This window comes from Lycorma delicatula, chromosome 8 (genome assembly GCF_047948215.1).
Source record: "Lycorma delicatula isolate Av1 chromosome 8, ASM4794821v1, whole genome shotgun sequence".
NCBI classification, from domain to species: Eukaryota; Metazoa; Arthropoda; class Insecta; order Hemiptera; family Fulgoridae; genus Lycorma; species Lycorma delicatula.
In genome coordinates, this window is record NC_134462.1 from 100,943,666 (window position 1) to 100,963,038 (window position 19,373).

Genomic DNA, 19,373 nt, shown 5'->3' on the forward strand with positions numbered 1-19,373 from the left:
TAGCTGAATTCAGTAATACCGATTAACAGGATTCTACTGCTTTATCTGTATTCTATGCTTTATCTGTGTGTGCCGATACACAGAGAGAATAATATATTCCTTAAAACGAGCAACAGTTTAGTTTATTCTTTATGATTTTTCTTATACCCTCATGGAAGCACGGTTATCGGCCACCTCGGTCTTACTGTTTACCTATGGAATACTTTACCGCTTTAAAGCGATTGGAATACAAATCTTTCATCAAGCTTAAGTTAATAAGTGATAAAGGGAGTGTAAAAAAATAAAGTTTGTTTAGAAAATTAGCAAAAAGACCGTCGAAATAATATCAAAGTGTACTCCTCATCAATAGCGATACCAACCACATCTAAGCGTTTTGCTAAATTTAAATTTATTATTTTTAACGATTGATTTTGTTTCTAGATATTTTCCGATATTGAAATAATTCTTGTTTCGGTTTAAAATAATAATACAATAGTACGGTAGTTTTCAGCTACATTTAACCTGTTTTTTTCTTTTATATAAAAGTTAATTTCTTAAACTCTTCTTCATGTTCACTGAATGTTATTCACTTAGAATTACACTCTACAAATTTTATTTGTGTCCTGGATATTTAACAATAAATTGTGTTTTGCGACATTAATTTTTGTTTTATAATTTTCTAAAAAAGAAAAGCCAATAGATAGAGTTCTTGAACCTGTTTTATTCAATTTTTCAGGCCACAACCATAACACACACAAGTTCCGAAATTTTTGATTCGTTGAATTCGTATATTAATAACCATTCCTTAAACTGGAAAATTTGTACCGGTCTGTGGTCTGACGGAGCGGCAAATGTCACTGGGAAACATTGCGGAGTAAGAAAAAGGATTCTAGAAATCGTTTCTTCTGCATTATTAACTAGAGATCGGATTATATGCAACATAAAAAGCTTGAAATATGCATGAAAAATGCTTAAAATATGCATGTCAAAATATACGACTTTAAATGATAAAAAAAATAGTAATTTTTAATTTTGTTTGTTTTAAAATCAGTATACAGTTAGCAAGTAGTTGAAAAACATATCGATAAATTCGATAATTAACAATTATTTAACATTTTGTTACTTTTGAAAACGTAAACAATCAGGTACTGTTCCAAATGTTCGGTAGTAAGATTGCGTCTTCGATCGGTCAAAATATATTTATACGTGGAAAAGGATCGCTCCACATCCACCGAGGTAACTGGGCAGTATTTGAATTTGGGAGCTACGTTAGCACTTATTGTTTCTGGCAAAAGTTTACCCGTCCCATTAATAAAACTATCAATTTGATATAAAGGTTGAAAGCCTGGGTTAATGTTCAAATTTTTCTTTAAGATTACACGGGAATACCTCTGGCAATGCGGAGTTCATTTGATGGATTTTTTTCATTAACCGAATAAATTCAGCCAACGCCAAACCTTGAGTTTCAAGCTTTTTATCACTCGAGGTATGTGGGTTAAAGGCACATACTCGAGCCATTTAACCGTTAAATGCGTCCTTGGGCTGACAAACTGCCATAGCTTCTGCACTATCGAAGTCGTTTACTACTCCTTTGATGGCCTCGAAATGTTCATTGTAAAACAGCACAGCTTCAATCCACGTTCCTCACAGAGCTACCACTGGTTCGGGAGGTAAAGGCACATTTGGCAGTTTTTCTTTGTAGGCCTTATTTCGAGCAGGTGCCTTAAGAAATAATTTCTTTGTTGATGAAACCGGTTTATTTACATTCCCAAACGTGGATCGTACTTCTTCAGCGAGTCGATGTACTCCACGAGCAAAGCACATCACATGAATCAAATTCGGATAAAATACTTGGGAGAGCTTTAGCTGCCTTAATTATATAGGAAGAAGCATCTGAGAAAAATATAAACAGTATTTCATTGCAGAAGATTCAAGAAATATTTTTTTAATACCTTCAATCACGAATCTGGCGATCGTAGAATGATTTGTCTTTTCAAGATGTTTGTAGGCCATCAAATAGGAAGAAAAGGGCTGTAGTTTTTATGGACCGACAATTAAATTCGCAATGTAACGGCCACAAGTGTCGGTAGTTTCGCCACAAGTGTCGTTTCGGAAGTTTCGGTAAATCCAAATAATGCTATCCTTGAGTTCATTGTGTACATCTTCCAGAACATGCAGGTAAATTGTCGGTGTGTAATTTTTACGCGATGTTGATTCATCTGGTATTTTTGATTCAAGCAATATTTTCACAAAAAATCTTTGAAGGTAGGATTTGTAAATTTGTGAAGAGGAATATTACTTGTAAGCAATGCTTCACATAAATCCTTGCTAAAGTGGTTTTTTGTTTACCTTTGGAAGTGAAATCACCGCTACTTGACGCTGTTACAATTTGTTGTCGTGGGGGGCCTTTCTTTTGCAATCCTGCGATATGAAGACTTGTCTTGACATGCTGGTTTATTTGAAACTTTTTTTTGCACGAAATATTTTTCTCGCAAACTCGACAATATAAAACATTTCCGTCTTATGTAAATATTCCACGAAAGTCAGCTATCCACGAAGAGACACTTTTTTTCGGAAGGCATGGTACACATTAAACATTACACAAACAAATAAAAAACTAAACCGATGCAATGAGCTCGTCAACAATAAAATGCGTAATTTTATTGTGCTGCAGTAGGTATGCGCGACGCAGAACGGTCCGTCCTTGTCTCGCGTGAGTTTGTGTTTTACTTGGCCTCATAATAATATTATCCTACCAAAATAATCGACGCGCGGCTGCTAAGCGGCTGTAAGAACTGTGCGGCTAATAGATTTGGACGGCTACAACGTAAGACTTCATTTCATTACCGAAAAATATTGTAAATACAGCGAAAATATGCATAATCACTAGATTTTCAGGAAAATAACCGGTAAGAACGGGCTTAATATGCAAACGCATATAATCCGGTCTCTATTAATAACACTTTGCGTGATACATCGCCAGCACTTAGCGGCCAGAAATATGTCACTTTAATTAAACGATGTTCTCCTGGAATCGACAAAAATTGTTAATTTCGTGAAGAAAAGCGATCATAACTCTCGATTATTTGCGATCTTAACTCTCCATTATTTGCCGTTGTTTGTCAAGAGATAGGAGTAGAACACCATCTCTTACTTCATGCAGAAGTAAGATGGCTTTCGTGACGAAAAGCGCTTACCAGACTTTACGAATTAAGGACAGAAGCGGAGATCAAACGGGCATATTTAAGTGACATATTTTCTTACACAAACGACTTAAATTTAAGTTTGCAGGGAAGTATGACAATTACACTTAATTTATTTAACAAAATTGATGCTTTAAAAAAAATTAAATTTCGGTTAAAAAAATTGAAGAAAATAATCCTGATGTATTTAATTCTTATTACGATTTTATTACCGTATAAAAGGAATTAATAATTAATAATCTGAATGTAGTAAGTAATAAGTCAATATTTAGTCGTACGATGGATTTCAAAAATATTTCGTTACAAATATAAACTTGCAGGAGATGAATTTACGGATAACTAATCCTTTTACTGAGAATAACTGTAATAATATAAATTTAAGTAACGAAAACTAAGAACGTCTTGTAACTGAGTTCAAACTACATGAAAAAAACAAATTTTCAACTATGAATCTAATTAAATTTTCGATCGCAATAAAAAATTAATATAAAAATTTACATACAGCCGTGAAAATATTACTTCTCTTTGCAACCACGTATATGTGTGAAGCTGAATTCTCAGTTATGACACTTATTAAAACCAAACCAAGAAATCGTTTATCAATAAATTCATCTCTTCGATTAGGTTTACATAATTTACAACGACATTGAAACAGTTGTGCAAAATGAGAGACAAGTTTCTCACTAACTTTCATTATTTACAATTAGTTTGTAAACACCGTAATTAACAATAGGGATAACATTAGAAGGTTGAACCGACTCAACATTCTAGACCTAAGTGTCTAATATAAGTGTCTTAATATATCTAATTAACTCGGATGCGAGTATTGTACATTATCGATTCCAACCTTCAATTTCAAATTTTTATAAATCTACTTATTATATCTTATATTTTTTTTTGTTGTTTTAGTGATGTTACGTGTCATCTATAATTGCTATCATAAGTGCTTATCGTAAAAGTTTTATTATACTCGTATTAGCGTAATCTTGAGGAGTTTCGCTGAGGACTCCTCAGATCATGTGATTTGGGACGTGATCTAATTTACTAAAGGTTTATCTAAATGTAATCGATTGTAAATAAGCTTTGAAACAATATATATATTTATATACATATAAAACACATTTGAACAAACAAATTTTTAATTTTTCAGATGAGTATGATTCACCACCATCAACTTCACCAGTGATCATTCAAAGAAGGCCTGCTGCTCCAAGAAGCAGATGTAATGAGCCTCCTGCTCCAAGAAGCAGATATAATGAGCCTCCTGCTCCAAGAAGCAGATGTAATAAGCCTGCTGCTCCAAGAAACACTGATTTTTATGAAATTTCAAGAGCGCTTAAAAACGATTAAAATAAGTTAATAGACCACTATCAAAGAGAATTCAAATTAAAAACAATGGAACTTTTGTACGCTCTGAAAGATAAACAAAAACGAAAAATGGATGATCCTCAAGGAAACAATTACAAACGAAATCGAAATAGTTAACTATGTTGGAGATAAAGAAGAAAATTATAAATATATTAGTAGTAATAGCAATAGTTTTTTCTTAAGTAATTTGATTTTCAAACCGATCATTATACAGATTCTAAAGATACTAACGGATGCATATTATTTTTGAAGCAATATATTCAGTCTGTAGTTTTGTACATGTTAAGATTTTCTTCTTATGATGCTTATGTATTTGTACTCTTCTAGAAATCATTCTTAGTCATTGTAAATACTTTATCTGACATTTGAGGTGATAAAATAAACCAATTTCCATGCATTTCATTTTTTGCAACCATTAGCCTACTATCTACTGTGTCGGTTGAGAATCTATGTTACTGATGATATGTTTTAATTTCTGAAAAATGAAATACGTAATCGCAAAGCTAAATTTGTTTTTTTTTTTAAATATAAAAACAAAAAAATACAAGTTATTTTACTTTTTGTAAAATATTCTAGTTATTAATAATGTAATCATATAACAAGGGATTTTATTGTTTGCAGTGTATTAAAAAATAAAGTAATTAAACATTTTTATGCACACGATTTACAAAAATAATAAATGTTAATTTATTTATTCAAAGCTCAATCTATTGATACAATTTCATTAGATTTCTGCCCATCCAGTAAAATTTTCCTTCAGACGTGTTTTTATAATCTACCATTTCTTTACAAATCTTCCCGATTTATAACACAAAACCTTCACTTCTACAGTTAACACAACAGGAGATATGAGGATTTTCATCCTGAATGTTCTGCAAGGCAATCATGACCTATATTCATCCTGAAGATCGCCACAATTCCCTTCAAGGGTTGTCAGAAATTATATTCTTGCCATTAATTAGAGTTATAAAGTTCACCTTCAGACTAAGTTGTTAGACGATTCAGGAACTTTTGTTTAAACCTTTAGTTTATACTATATGTTTTAGACATCATTATTCGCTTTCCTTGCTTCACTGACAAGTCAGCATTCTCATTTTCTTCAAATCCAATGTGAGATGTGCTGTTGAAGGATAACTGAAATGTTAATTTCGTTTAATCTACCGGCAGCCTGCCTTATTTCAGATATTTTTGAATTATTGGGAGATGAAATGATGAGATCTCTTGGAGGGCAGATTTAGAATCACAAAACAATACTTTCTTGAGAATTTCAGATCTGGCCAACAGCTGTTTTAAAGCGATGTTAATTACCTCCAGCTCTCCATCGAAATGAGTTTGCTGTCATTTTATAGATAAAATAAAAACTGAAAACAGAACCATAGATATCAACTCCAACGTAACCTCCAACCTCTGTCAAAGAGCAATCAGTATAAATGTAGGACCATTCTGGGTCGGGATAGTGATCTTGTATAAACTATTGTGTGATGACCTTCAACAGTATCCCATCAACGGCTCACCTAAGTCCAGCCTAGCTTCAACATTGAATGTATGTAATGGGCATTCTGGAAGTTTGAGATTTTCTATGCTTCAAGAAGGAAAAAACTCCTGTCTCCTCTCTTATCTCCCTGATCTGCTGTATAAAACTTTTTTGTGTTTAAAAAGCATTTATGCGGGGCACGTCTATGCCGGTAATTGTCAAAAATAAATCTAGTTAATTTCTCATACTGAAGAACCGTTAATCATTTTATTTCCATTGCTAATGACGGATTATTCATGGCAGCTTGCATTGCCAGGATCGTTGTTTTCATAGCCCAGTAATAATTTGCATTACCTAGTTTTGCACCCATTCCATTCCATCTCTGTAAATTTTGCCGAAGTCAGCTCCTCACATCTATACAGCAAGAGGTTTAACATTAATCTTGTATGTTAAGTTTAACATTGATAAAGAGCATCTCCACTGCTTCCCAGCCAATCTTTTAAGTATATTTAATCTTTTCCTTAATTTCTCTGACATCTTTTCAACATGTTTCTTTGCTATCATCTTTGTATCCAGGAACATACCATGGTACTTGCGACCGCCACACTTTTCTGATTGCTCTCCCTCGTTTATCAAATTAATCTATATGAGAGTGTGCATAAGAATGAATACATTGTAAAAGGTCTTCTTTGTACTAACCATCATGCCATTCTTATAGGATCAGTTTGCTAGAGTGGTAAGGGCTGCACTTTGCTTTTTGGTAAACAAAGTCATCTGCATAAACTGTGTCCTGATCCCCTCTATTTTCTGTAGGCAGTTGGTTAGTCGATCATGATGTTGAATGTGGCTGGGCTCCCTGAGGCAACATTTCGTTTCCTAAAACACAATAAAATACCGTTGACCTTCGTTGCACAGAACTGTTGGGCGATGAACAAGTAAGGCCACCTTAACGTAGTCCCCATAATATTACAGTTGCACAGCTTTACATATAAATTAATTCTCCAGACACTCATAAGCATCTTTGAAATCCACAAAAACCAGCGGAGCCATCTCAGATTTATCCAGTCCTTAATTGCCTGACAAAACCGTAAAATTTGTTGCACGGTCGATCAACATTTCCAGAAGCTTGCCTATTCATGATAGTAATGTTCCTGCTTTCCAGGAAATAGGAGGGCTGAGCGTTCACCATTCTCCATAGCTTTAGTCAAAACACTGATCAGAAGCTGGAGAGTCAGGAGATTTTTTGGGTTTCAGAATATTTCATCTGATTTCATATTTGATTAAATAGTGGCAGCAGCATCTGCAACACAACTGTCCCAAGGTTTTTGAGGTATTCTGCTATTAACACATCGCAACCAGGCACCTTTTGTTCTTCAGAAGTGGGTGGCTCTTTCAAACCCCAGCATGGTGAATTTATCATTGAAGATATCTTGATACCTGTCAACACATCTTCAACGAATTCCAAACCCCTAAGATTTGCTGCTTTATACATTTCTTCAGCCCCTTCAGTTCCTTTGGCAGGTGCATATGCTTTGTAAAGTATTTTTTAAGTGCTTTTGTAAGTTCTCCCTCCTGAAGGAACTTCTTTTGGCCACTAACGACTGGCTGCTTACATAATTCTTGACTGCCATCCAAAGAAGATAAAAATTTGGAGGCTTTTCTGGACAATTTAATTTAAATTAAATTGTCCCTACAAATTTAAATTTCCCTACAATTTAGAACACTCAGAAAAGCTATCTTTGTATAATTTAATCACATCTTGTCTCATTACGGCTGCCTTATGCCTTACCTCAACCACATCCCACACCGATTTGGTTCTCTCTGCCTTCTTCCTGGCTTCCTCTCTCTCAAATTTCCAAGTCTTGATAAGGACTTCGTCCAGAAGGGTTTGTAACTGTAGACCTTATTCTTGGGTACATGCAGTGCAGGTGTCTTCAATATAAGCAGCACAGTTTTTGGGCTTTGTTAACAGTGGATGCTGTGGTGAAATCAAAGTAGTCTGCAGCTAGCTTTTCTTCCAGGTCTGTCTTAATTTTTTGCCTGTTTGCTTTCTTGAAATTCCAGTTGCATTTAGTTCCACTGAGAGGTCTTATTCCCTCCCTCCTATCAAGTTGTACTTATGTAATTATCATGTGAAGACCAGAGTTCTTCATCATCTGGATTTGTTGTAGATCCATTGTAATACAAGTATGTAGGTGTTTTAGTGTCATTATATTGGAGCTGTATGCAGTTTGTTGACAAATCCTTGAATTGTCATGGCGGGAAAATGTGCATTAAAATCTCAAACAATTAAAGTTTTATCATCTACATTTATAAAATTGGTTTCAGCACATTATTTGGTGGGTTGTACAATCCATATATTTAAAAATGCTGTTTCTTTATCCACAAATCCAATTTAATCATTTCACAAAGATTGATACCATCCATACTTTTAATATTCTTAAACTCATTCATCATTGCTCTTCTTACACCAACTAGGATACCACAGGCAACCTGACAAGATTTTGGAAGAAGTTACCAGGTGTGTAAATATGAAACTGTAATTTTTGTATAGAAAATGATAAAAAAATATTTAATTCTAAATACTGTCCATTGCTAGCTATACATTTTTCCCATCTCTCTTACAATTTATGAATGCCATACCAAAAAAACTGTTGCTCTTTTGAGATAAATCAGTCATCGAGCCATTTTCGTACATTTTCATATAAAGTTAAGTGCTGCTCAGCAAGTGTGTGTTCCATCGATGCAAATAAATAGTAGTCGGATGGAGCCAAGTCTGGTGAGTAAGCCGCATGTGAAAGTATTTGCCAACTGAACGCCTCAATTGTTTCCTTGATCGGTTTTGCTGTGTGAGATGATGCATTATCATGACGCAAAATCACTTTGTGTTGCCTTTTTTTATATTCTAGTCGTTTTTCATGCAATGCTTGATTCAAATTGATCATTGGTTGTTGGTAGCATTCAGTATTAATGATTTCGCCAGGTTTTAGCAGTTCATAATAGATCACACCCTTCTGATCCCACCAAACACAGAGCATTGTCTTCTTTCCACAGCGATTTGGCCTAGAATTATACTTTTATGCTTAGGATTCTCAAAATACATCCACTTTTCATCATCTATCACAATTCAATGGAGAAATGACTTTCTTCTGAACCTGGCGAGTAGCATTTCGCAAGTGGTATTTCGGTTTTCTTGCTGTCTTGCATTCAGTTCATGTGGAACCCATTTTCCCATCTTCTGGATCTTTCCCATGGCTTTCAAACATATGGAGACGACTTCTCATGTTACATTTAATTGATCTGCAAGTAGTTGTTGTTGTGTTTGAGCGTCATCCTCATCCAACAATGCTTGCAATTCACTGTCTTCAAAGTTTTTTGGTGGTCTTCCATGTTCTTTGTTTCTCAAGTCAAAATCCCCACTTTTGAATTTTTTAAACCACACAAAGCAGTGTGATTTGCCAACAGCATGCTTACTGTAAGCTTCAACAAGCATTTGATGCAATTCTGCAGCATTTTTCTTTAAATGGTAACAGAAAATCAATGCTGTCCGCAAATCGTAGTTTGCAGGTACAAAACTCGACATGTTTAATGCTAATTAAAACTATGCTTTGTATGAAACTTGTATTGTGCTGAAAATAAAGAAAGAAAATGTCAGCTGTCAAAGAAAGAAAATGATGTGATTTGACGTTAACTACATTGACAGCTAGGGCCATCTATGGACAAATTCCAATTTCATATTTACACACCTGGTACATCAGGTAGTTATTGAAGATAAAATATTTTAATGTGTCCATCTGTAATGTAAACTTCTAGGATTATAAATACACAATGTCTTCTTCTTCTGCAATGCGGTCTTCTTAAAGCAGAACAATCCACTGGTGTTCCACTGTAATACCTTAAACGTATCAAATTCTATGCTATTCAATCTTAATATAACCCCTCTCATAAAACTGAATGAGACTGCTTTACTTTCAGATTGATCTGCCATCATGAACTAACTAAGAAAGCCATTATTTAGAATTATCCAGGGTGCACCACTAGCAGGTAGCTTACACTACACCCCAAATATTATTTCATTTATAGATAAAAAAAAAAAAAAAAAAATCTGTCTATAATACAACTTACTATTGCAATTGATACATTTACAACCAAAAGTCTCTTAACAATCTAGACATTTTTTTATCTATATTCTTCAATACATTTGATTCCACATAGAAACCATTATGAAGTTGACATTCCTTAACATAAACACTTTACATTCCTTTAAAAAAATCTTCACATTTATTAACTAATTTAAAACATCCATCACTATTCTGTATCATGCCATGGTAAATGTAGGATGTTTAAAATTTTGACTGCGGTTTATGTATACATATGTTTATGTATATATATGCTGACATTTTTAATAATAAATTTCAGTAATTTGATTTTAATGAATGTTCTAATAATTTATTTTATATATAAATATTTAAAAAAAATAATAGACAATATTTTATAATAATTTCATATGTGTAATTTGCAAAAAGTAAAAAGCCTGCTGATGATGAGATGTAAAGCTCTGAAAGTGTTACAAATAGGTAAATGTTCTTATTCTTTATGAATTGTATCTGGTGGTATAAGTTTTTATTATAATTTTATGGTTAATAATAATTATTTTGATACAGTGGTTATGATGTTATATAAATTAATTGTATATATAATATATATATAAAATGAACACTATTTATATCTAAACCCTGACTATTATCAAATAAATAAAGAAATAAAACTGGAAAATTTATCACATTCTAGGAAAAATCTCATTCCAAAGAATTTAAAGAGAGTTTGAGGTGTATCTACCACTAATTCTGCTTTATGTGCAATTCCTGATAACAAAATAGATTCCCGGAACATACTGCAGGCAGTCAATTCTAACTCAGACACCCTGATTAAAAAATGACAGTTCCACTGGCTAATACGACATTTCATGCATGGTGTAAGGATTCTGAAATAGTTGACAAATTTAGGGGTAAATTTGATGCTTCCTTATGTTTTTGATCTCAGAAATTGAATAAAAATGGTCCCAGACTTCTATCTCACTTAAGTTTTAAGGAAAACGGGGTAAAACACAAAAATGTTTAGTTGAAAAATATACATACCTTTTTGGAAATAAAATAACTTTTTAATTTACCAATAAACAAATAAAAATTTCTAGTTAGCTTAGTAGAAAACTTAATTCGGAGAAAATTGATGTATATAACGTCCACTTAAAATTTGAGAAGTTGAACTTTAATTAAAAACAAAACACACGAACTGGATTGGAAAAGTGATACGTCTAAATAACAATTTTCATCAATGTTTGAACAACACAATGTAAATGAAAACAGAAAAAATGAATAAAAATAGATTTAAAAAAGTAAAGATCATATACTTTTTGGTTTTTTCTGAAAATTATTAAATATCAAAATGGTTGGTTACTTGATAGAGTGGCAAAAACTTCTTGAAAGCAGTTGCTGTGGCCACCAATTGGTTCAATCCATAGTTCAGGTCAGTGAATCAGTGCTAGCCGGGCACGTTCAATAGAATCATCATTATTATTTCTAATAGTAGCTCCAGCTTCTATTATATATCTCAATTCTTTTTGTGTGCCAATACGAGCAGAATATATTAACGACTTCATCCAATCCCAAAGGAAAAGATCTGCTAGTGTGAGACTGAGGTAACTATTTTACTGGTCTGTTTCAATCAATCCATTGCTTACTAAATGTGTTTATTTAAATGATTCATCAATCACGATAGTAGTGAGCAGGTGCACCATCATTGAAATACTACATCTGCACTCTATCTGCAAGTGCAATATCTTCCAAGAGTTCCACCCAATTTGTTTGCAAAACCTGCAAGTACCACTTTCCATTAAGCCTTGGCGGTAAGAAAAAAGGGTCTATCAGATTATCACCAAGAAGTTTACACCACACATTAAATGAAAAAGTGTGATGGAAATGACTTGTAGCAGTCTCATGGGGGAAGTATGAGTGTTTGATAATTTACAATCTCATTTCTTGTAAAACAGGATTCATCAGTAATTAGAAAATCGGGATGATGTTCACATTTTCTAATTAACCATCAGTAGAATTTCATCTGTTTATCAAAACAGATCAGGTGGTAATAACTATTGAATACGTGTTGTAAGGAATGGGTTTAACTACTACTGGGTTTAACATTCGCCACACATTTGATTGGGAAACATGAAAGTAATGTTACAACCTTCTGGGGCTTGAAGTGGAAGATACTTGTACCGCATTCAATATTGCTTCTTCGGGGTTGGTATTTCTCACAAAACATTCACAACCTGCATCGAATTGCTGTCGTTTAAGCATAGCTTTTTCTTGAACTTGCCTCTCCAAAGTCTCAAATGTTTTGATCCGGTACTCTTGAATCTAGATAATGTTTCTGGTATTCATGCACAGCAGCCAATCCATTTTTATTTACTTTACCATTAATTGACATCTCCACCGACTTTCCAAATGAAAAGAAATTTGTGGTAATATCCTTGTGTATGACTGACCGAACAATAACAGCACAAGAACTGCTCAAATGAATATTCAATTGCTAGATACTAAACTTAATTGCTGATCAGCATTATTGACAACCTATGAAAAAATTAAAAATGTTTTAGAAGAAGGTCTTTCAAATTTATTTGTTTTAGTCATAATCTTTAGCATTTGTGTAATTGTTCTGTTTAAAATCATATCACTTTTCCAGCCCAGTCTGTATGTTTACTTTTTATTAAAGTTGAACTTCTGAAATTTGTATTTAATTTTAACACAGATTATTTACATCAATTTTCTCTGATTTAACTTCTCTACAAAGTTATTTTATTCCAAACCTAAAAAAGTGTAATTTCTGAAAAATGTTTTTGTGTTTTACCCTGTTTTCCTTAAAATCAAAGTGAGATAGAGTTTGGTTGAGGTTTCTCAAGTTTATTGAATTTCTTAGAGCAAAAATCATAAGGCAGCACCAAATTTACCTCTTGGCTATAAAATTATCTTCCGAGAGACTGCCTTGCAATTTGGAATCACCTTTATACAGAGTGATCGTAAAGTCATGCAATCCAAATTTTTCTGCTTTGTAGGAATGACAGTTAAATTTGTAAAAGATATTTTAATTAGGGAAATTTTTTGTGTGACAGAATAGTGTATGGTAGCCCTGCTAAATCATGCCTCCGGGCAACATTGGGCGTGGGTCCAAGCAGCAATGACTTTTATGCAAAAACAACGCGTCTTTATTATTGCGAGTTACCGAATCAAAATTGCACACAGTGTCAAGATTTTTTAAATGCTTTCACAGATGTTAATGTACAAAAAAAATCTGCTATATGTTGTTTATTTAATCGTTGTATTTTAACTGACAACAGTATGCAGACTATATCTTGTATATATAAAATAATACTATAAATATACGGTGTTTTTAAAATGGTAGGCTGGCTATACTTTTTTGGATTCTACTTGTAAAACTAAACAAAAAATATAGTTAGGAAAAATTGCAATTTCTCCTTTGTTCTCCCCATCTACCATTTTGTTATTTTTATGTAATAATTTATATCTCAAGTTTGGATAGACAATTCACATTAATATTTGCTAAGCGTCTTCGTAAAAAATTTATTAAATTAGAAAAAATCGGACTTAAATCCCTTTGCAAATTACAAAATGGTGGCCGTGTTTATTTTTCAAACTGTTATATCTCCAAAAATATTAATTTTATCAAAATTTTACAATACCAGAATCAAAAATAAATAAAAACAATTAATACTTCATTGAAGTGAATATAAACTGGAGAAAATTAAAACACACATAATTACATCAATTTTCTGCCATAACTAGGCTATTTTTTAACTGATTTTTAAAAATAAAATGTCATTTTGTTCAAAATAAAAGGCTTAATATTTTAGTAAAGAACATAAATTTTGATAGAACTAATATTTATGAAGATATAACGAATTGAAAAATAAACATGGTTGCCATTTTGTAATTTGCGAAGGTATTTATATTTAGGTCCTGATTTTTTGCTAATTTTACAATTTTATTACCAAGACGCTTACCAAATATTAATTTGATTTGTCGATCCAAACTTGAGATATAAATTTATGTATAAAAATAACAAAATGGCAGACAGGGGGAGAAAGATGGAGAAATTGCCATTTTTCCTAAGGATATTTTTTATTTAGTTTTACAAGTAGAATCCGAAGAAGTATAGCCAGCCCACCATTTTAGAAAAAACCTGTACATATATATATTAATTGAAAAAATATTAAAAACCGAATAATAAAGTTTCTTGATAAAAATAATTTTATTCATAAAAATCAGTACTGTCTTCAAGCTGGAAAATCAACAGAATTGTTTTTACATTTTAACTAGAATTACATTTAATAACGGTTTTACATTTAACTAGAATTAACAATAATTTTAATAAAAATAATAAAACTGTGGTAATATTCCTCAATTTAGCTAAGGTGATTGACACAATTCCTCACAAAATTGTATTACATAAGCTAATTTTATTACTGGTCCTCGTATATCTGCGGTATAGAGGACCAGTAAAAGAACTGTTTGAAAATTACCTTAAGGGTAGAACTCAAATTCTGACTTTAAATAATGTCAGTGATCAAAGAAAATCATCAAACTTCGGACTACCACAAGGTAATGTTCTCTTGCTAATTCCTTTTTCTAATATATGTCAACGATCTTTTAAAACTGAACTTTCCTAACAGTACCACAGTATCTTTCACTGATGACACAGCTTTGGTTTTTTAGAGTGAGATGTGGGATGAAGTATTTAAGAGTGCTACCCATGGATTACTTATGGTAAAATCTTGGTTTGAAAGCCATATTCTTATGCTCAACCTAAGTAAGACAAAATATATGTTATTCTCAAATTTTCAATTGACAATAAATAAATATATATATAGAAAATAAATAGACAATTACTTATAACAGTTATATACATTTTTTGTCATAAACAATTATTCTAACACTGACACTGACATTTTCATGTTAAAAAGTCCTAACAATTTCTGTTAGGATTGGGAAAAAAGACTCTTAAGCACAAAAATACATAAATGAATAGCATAAAATAAAGTTTAGTAACAACAGGTGGGTGTCTGATGGCATAAAAACATAATTTCCTTGTAGCTTTTGTTAGGATTGAGTACAATTGCATGTAAGTAACGACAGAGTTAAAGAGTTGAGTATAAATATATTGAAATGTAATGCAACCAACAATACTGCAATCTAGGATTTACAAGTCATTTAGGTGTAATAAAAATATTAAAAAACAGTTGATGTATAGGGATTTCAAACAAAAGTAGAGAAACAGAAAGCAACATCAACTGTTTTTTCATAGTTCTAACTGAATATGAGAAGTAAAAATATACATTAATTACATTTTTTATCACACACAGAACAAGTCCACCAAACATAAAACTGATCATTCCCTATTATTTGTGGATAAAACAAATTGAAACAACAGGGACATCTAGATAGGTATCTAATTTATTACCCATAAGTCAAAATTAAAAAAAAAATATTTTGAACAAAAATTTGTTTCATAATTTTATTTTAATCCTCTAAACTCTTTAAAAAAAATTTATTCAGTATACACAAAAATGTTTCTGCAATGTCAAGGCTGGAACACCTGCTGAAATATCAAAAACAATTCTGTGAATGTTATATACAGTTCTAATTGTTTTTTTTTTCATTGCTTGAAATCTTTTACTAAAATATCCTAAGGGTGTAACTGAAAAAAGTTTTAATGGAACAGCAGACTTAATATTTTGTGTTATATTACTTTTTTCAAATGACATTCTCAGCAAAGAAATCTGTGTTTTGGTAAGAAAGGCAGGCTGCTGATAAATATTTAAAATGAATAAATAATATAAATCGCTTAGGTTTCAATTATGTAGGTTGTATTGTCCAGTTAATAAATATAAATTATAATAAATAAATTAATTGTCAAAATATGTATTATATAATTGTAAACATGCATTATGTTATTCACATATAATCCTTATGATCAGTGAATGAAATTGATTGAGGTGGTGGGCACAAAGTGAAATAAACAAAGCTATTGACAAAAAATATCATCCTTTTTTGTTTTAGTTTTTTATGGAACATAAAAATAATGTAAAAAAAGTATCTTAGCAATTATTTACAAACTTAAATTATTCAAACAGTACAATAAAATTTTCTATTAAAACAGTTTGTAATTCAACAAGTTTACCTAGTTCCAATAAATAAATTTTCACTTACAGGAATTATATCATTCTTTTTACAGAACAAGATTTAACTAACAGTTCAATATTTTATTGCATGAAAAATGTTGCAGTAAAATTTGACTCTCCTTAAGTTGACTATTTAGTAATGAAAAAATTATTTTGATAAAATTATGGCTGAATAATCCTCAACATTCAGTAAATTATAATGGTGAAAGAATAATTCAGATTACCTAGCGGTTCTTGAGTTTTAAGTTAACACCAGAACAAACATTCACATAGACATTTAGATTCACATATAACAATCGTTACAATCTTTCTCGGGGTATCATTTTCTGATTGATGTACAAATATGATTTGTAATATGAATACTCTTAAATATATACTGAATTAAATACTTACATTTATCAATGAATATTTCTTAAATAAGAAAATGTAAAATTTTATAAAAATGAAAACTGACCTGTAACAAAAACATCAAATTAATTCTTTATCAAAATCAAACAAGTAATGTATAACATAATGGAAAACATATGTAATAAAAAAAAGCAACATTAATTTGGTAATTATACTGGTACACATGACTGGAGATCAGACATTATTACAACTAGGATTTAAAAATGTAGATGTGAAGTATATATCTATTACAATTTCTGATGAATATCATCAGTTATGTTTAACAAGTGGCAAAACTTACCGCCTAACAATTCTACAACATTTGTAGCATCATAGGAATTGAAATCTGAAATTAGAAGGGTATAAAGAAAAGAAAATTACCTGCAGGTGTCCATAAGTATGTATGTTTGAAAGAGGGAAGGTTGCAGAAAAAATTTCATACATTACTGGATAAATTTGTTGAGTATTCATTTTGAAGAAATAAATAAAATGATTTTAAACAACTTTTTATGTAATTTATAATTTTAAAATAGAAAAGTTAAGTAAAATGACAAACTATAAAATATCAAACTGTCAACAAATTTGTTTAAAAATTATTTCCTATGATTAAATTCTATCAACAGAAAGCAGATAACATATTCAGTTTCTATCACGAATTAATTCTGAAAAAATTAAAAATCTGTTCCTTAAAATTGCTAAAAAATTTATGATTTTATTTTCATTAAAAAAATAAATTTAAATTTTGCTAATTTATTATTGGAATAAAATCTGATATTTTCAGTTTAAAATTATACCCTTTCAAGATGCAAATCCTCTAAAAAATAAAATTGTGACATAAGTGTTGGAGCAAGTATACTGTTTTAGATATTTGGGTCATTTATTTTTACAAAAGAAATTTCAATATATAAGAAGTTATACAAATTAAATTCTGTTATAGGATCTGTACATCAACATCTGAAAAAGAAGTCCAGAGTGGACAAAAGAATGAAATTTTCTGACGATTGCATTGCCTATTTCGTAGAACAGAAGCAAGATCTGATTAAATCAATATGAAACTGTAGTTTCATACAGAGAAACAAAAGGATGTACTAGACTGAATAAATTAAGAAATTTTGATATATATACAGAGATAGCTACTGTAAGTCTTAATGAAAGAATCATAGATAATAAGTTGGCAGTATTCAGCTATTAAGATTGTATTCCCTGTGGTGGAAAGAAGTAGAGACAAACAAAAATTACAACTGGTATTGGAATAGGCATAGTGAACACTAGACTTTTTTTTAATAATTTCTGATATTTAAAACGCGTGAATAATATATAGTGCAAAGTATTGTTTTAAAAATATAGTTAAAAAAATTATCTGTTTATTGGCATGCAGCTTTCTTTACTTTTTCTGATTTATAAAATAGAAAAACTCATTTTTCTGACAGTATTATTTACTTCCAGAATCAGTTTGAAATAAAAAAAATTCAACAAAATCATGAAAAATTCTGCAGTGCTGGATGAAACTGCTTCATATCTGCACTTAATCACTTAAAACATATTCAGATGGATTTTCTGTCATCCAACTCAAGTTTTATATTGTTAATCTCATTCTTAAAAAAATTGTATTGTGTTGCTAAGGAAGTTAGCGCAAGGGTTTATATTTTTTATGGAGTATAAGTTGCTGACAATTAACGAAAAAATAAACAAATTCATTTGAAACTACTTCATATACCATGATTTAAAATCCTCAACAGAGTAATTGATTTACTATTATAAATTAAAATAACACTAGATAATAGCAGCAGGTGAAAGATAAAATTTTTTACTCATCAATGATGTTGACTGTAACAGCAAAATGGATGAAATATGTGAAAAATCTGTTACAGAAAAAGTTAGGCCTGATGCAAAAGAGTCGGATGACTAAGGTGTTGATTAAGACCACCGATTCATCCTGTTATTTCAATGAAGTGAAGTAATCTGTCACTAGACCCATTCATGCTACTAGATCGTGGATACTGGTGTTCTTTGGTGGTTGGGTTTTAATTAACCACAAATCTAAGGAATGATCGAACTGAGACTGTACAAGAATACACTTCATTTACACACATACATATCCTGATTCATCCTCTGAAGTATTATCTGAAAGATAATTACTGGAGGCTAAACAGGAAAGAAGACCCATTCAAGCAAGAGATAAAGGCTACCCTTTGTTCTCCATTACATATTTGTGCCGATTTTGTATGACAAGAATCTCTAAAGAAAGTTCTACAACATACAACAGATAAATTCCTTGAGCATTATCAGTACTATTAAGTTAAATCTAAACTTCTTTTCACTTTATTTTATGTGGTATTCTTATGACTAGTACATAAATTTTATAAACTGTATAAATACAGTCATTTTCTATGAAGTAAATTATTTTTTGAATACTGTAACAATATTATTAATAAATATTGCCAATCTCTGACAGAGATATTGTATCGGCTTTTCATCAAACTGAATCTTGATCAGGCTTGACATTTTTCAAACATTACAAAATTTGTAATCATTTAAGAAAGAGTAGGGTAACCATAAGTGACAGGTCTGTAGTAACCAGAGAAAAAATAAATTATATTAATTTAGACATGAACCAAATATTTTCATATTTGAAACATTAGTGTTTTTGTTACACCCAAATGATTTGTTTTGAAAGAATCTATTAATTTAAATGATGATGTTTGTT

General features: G+C 31.2%; 2 protein-coding genes across 4 annotated transcripts in view; one reads left to right on the top strand and one right to left on the bottom strand.

The window, feature by feature from the left end:
• LOC142329169 (uncharacterized) overlaps positions 1-5,148 on the top strand; it is a 236,808-nt gene extending 231,660 nt beyond the window's left edge. The window contains exon 4 of the mRNA XM_075373555.1: positions 4,333-5,148. Coding sequence (XP_075229670.1) covers positions 4,333-4,336 — 4 coding nt within the window. The 3' untranslated portion in view covers positions 4,337-5,148. The remainder of the gene's footprint in view (positions 1-4,332) is intronic.
• Positions 1-19,373, bottom strand: part of LOC142329167 (uncharacterized) — a 503,112-nt gene that overhangs the window by 457,892 nt on the left and 25,847 nt on the right. The window lies entirely within an intron of this gene.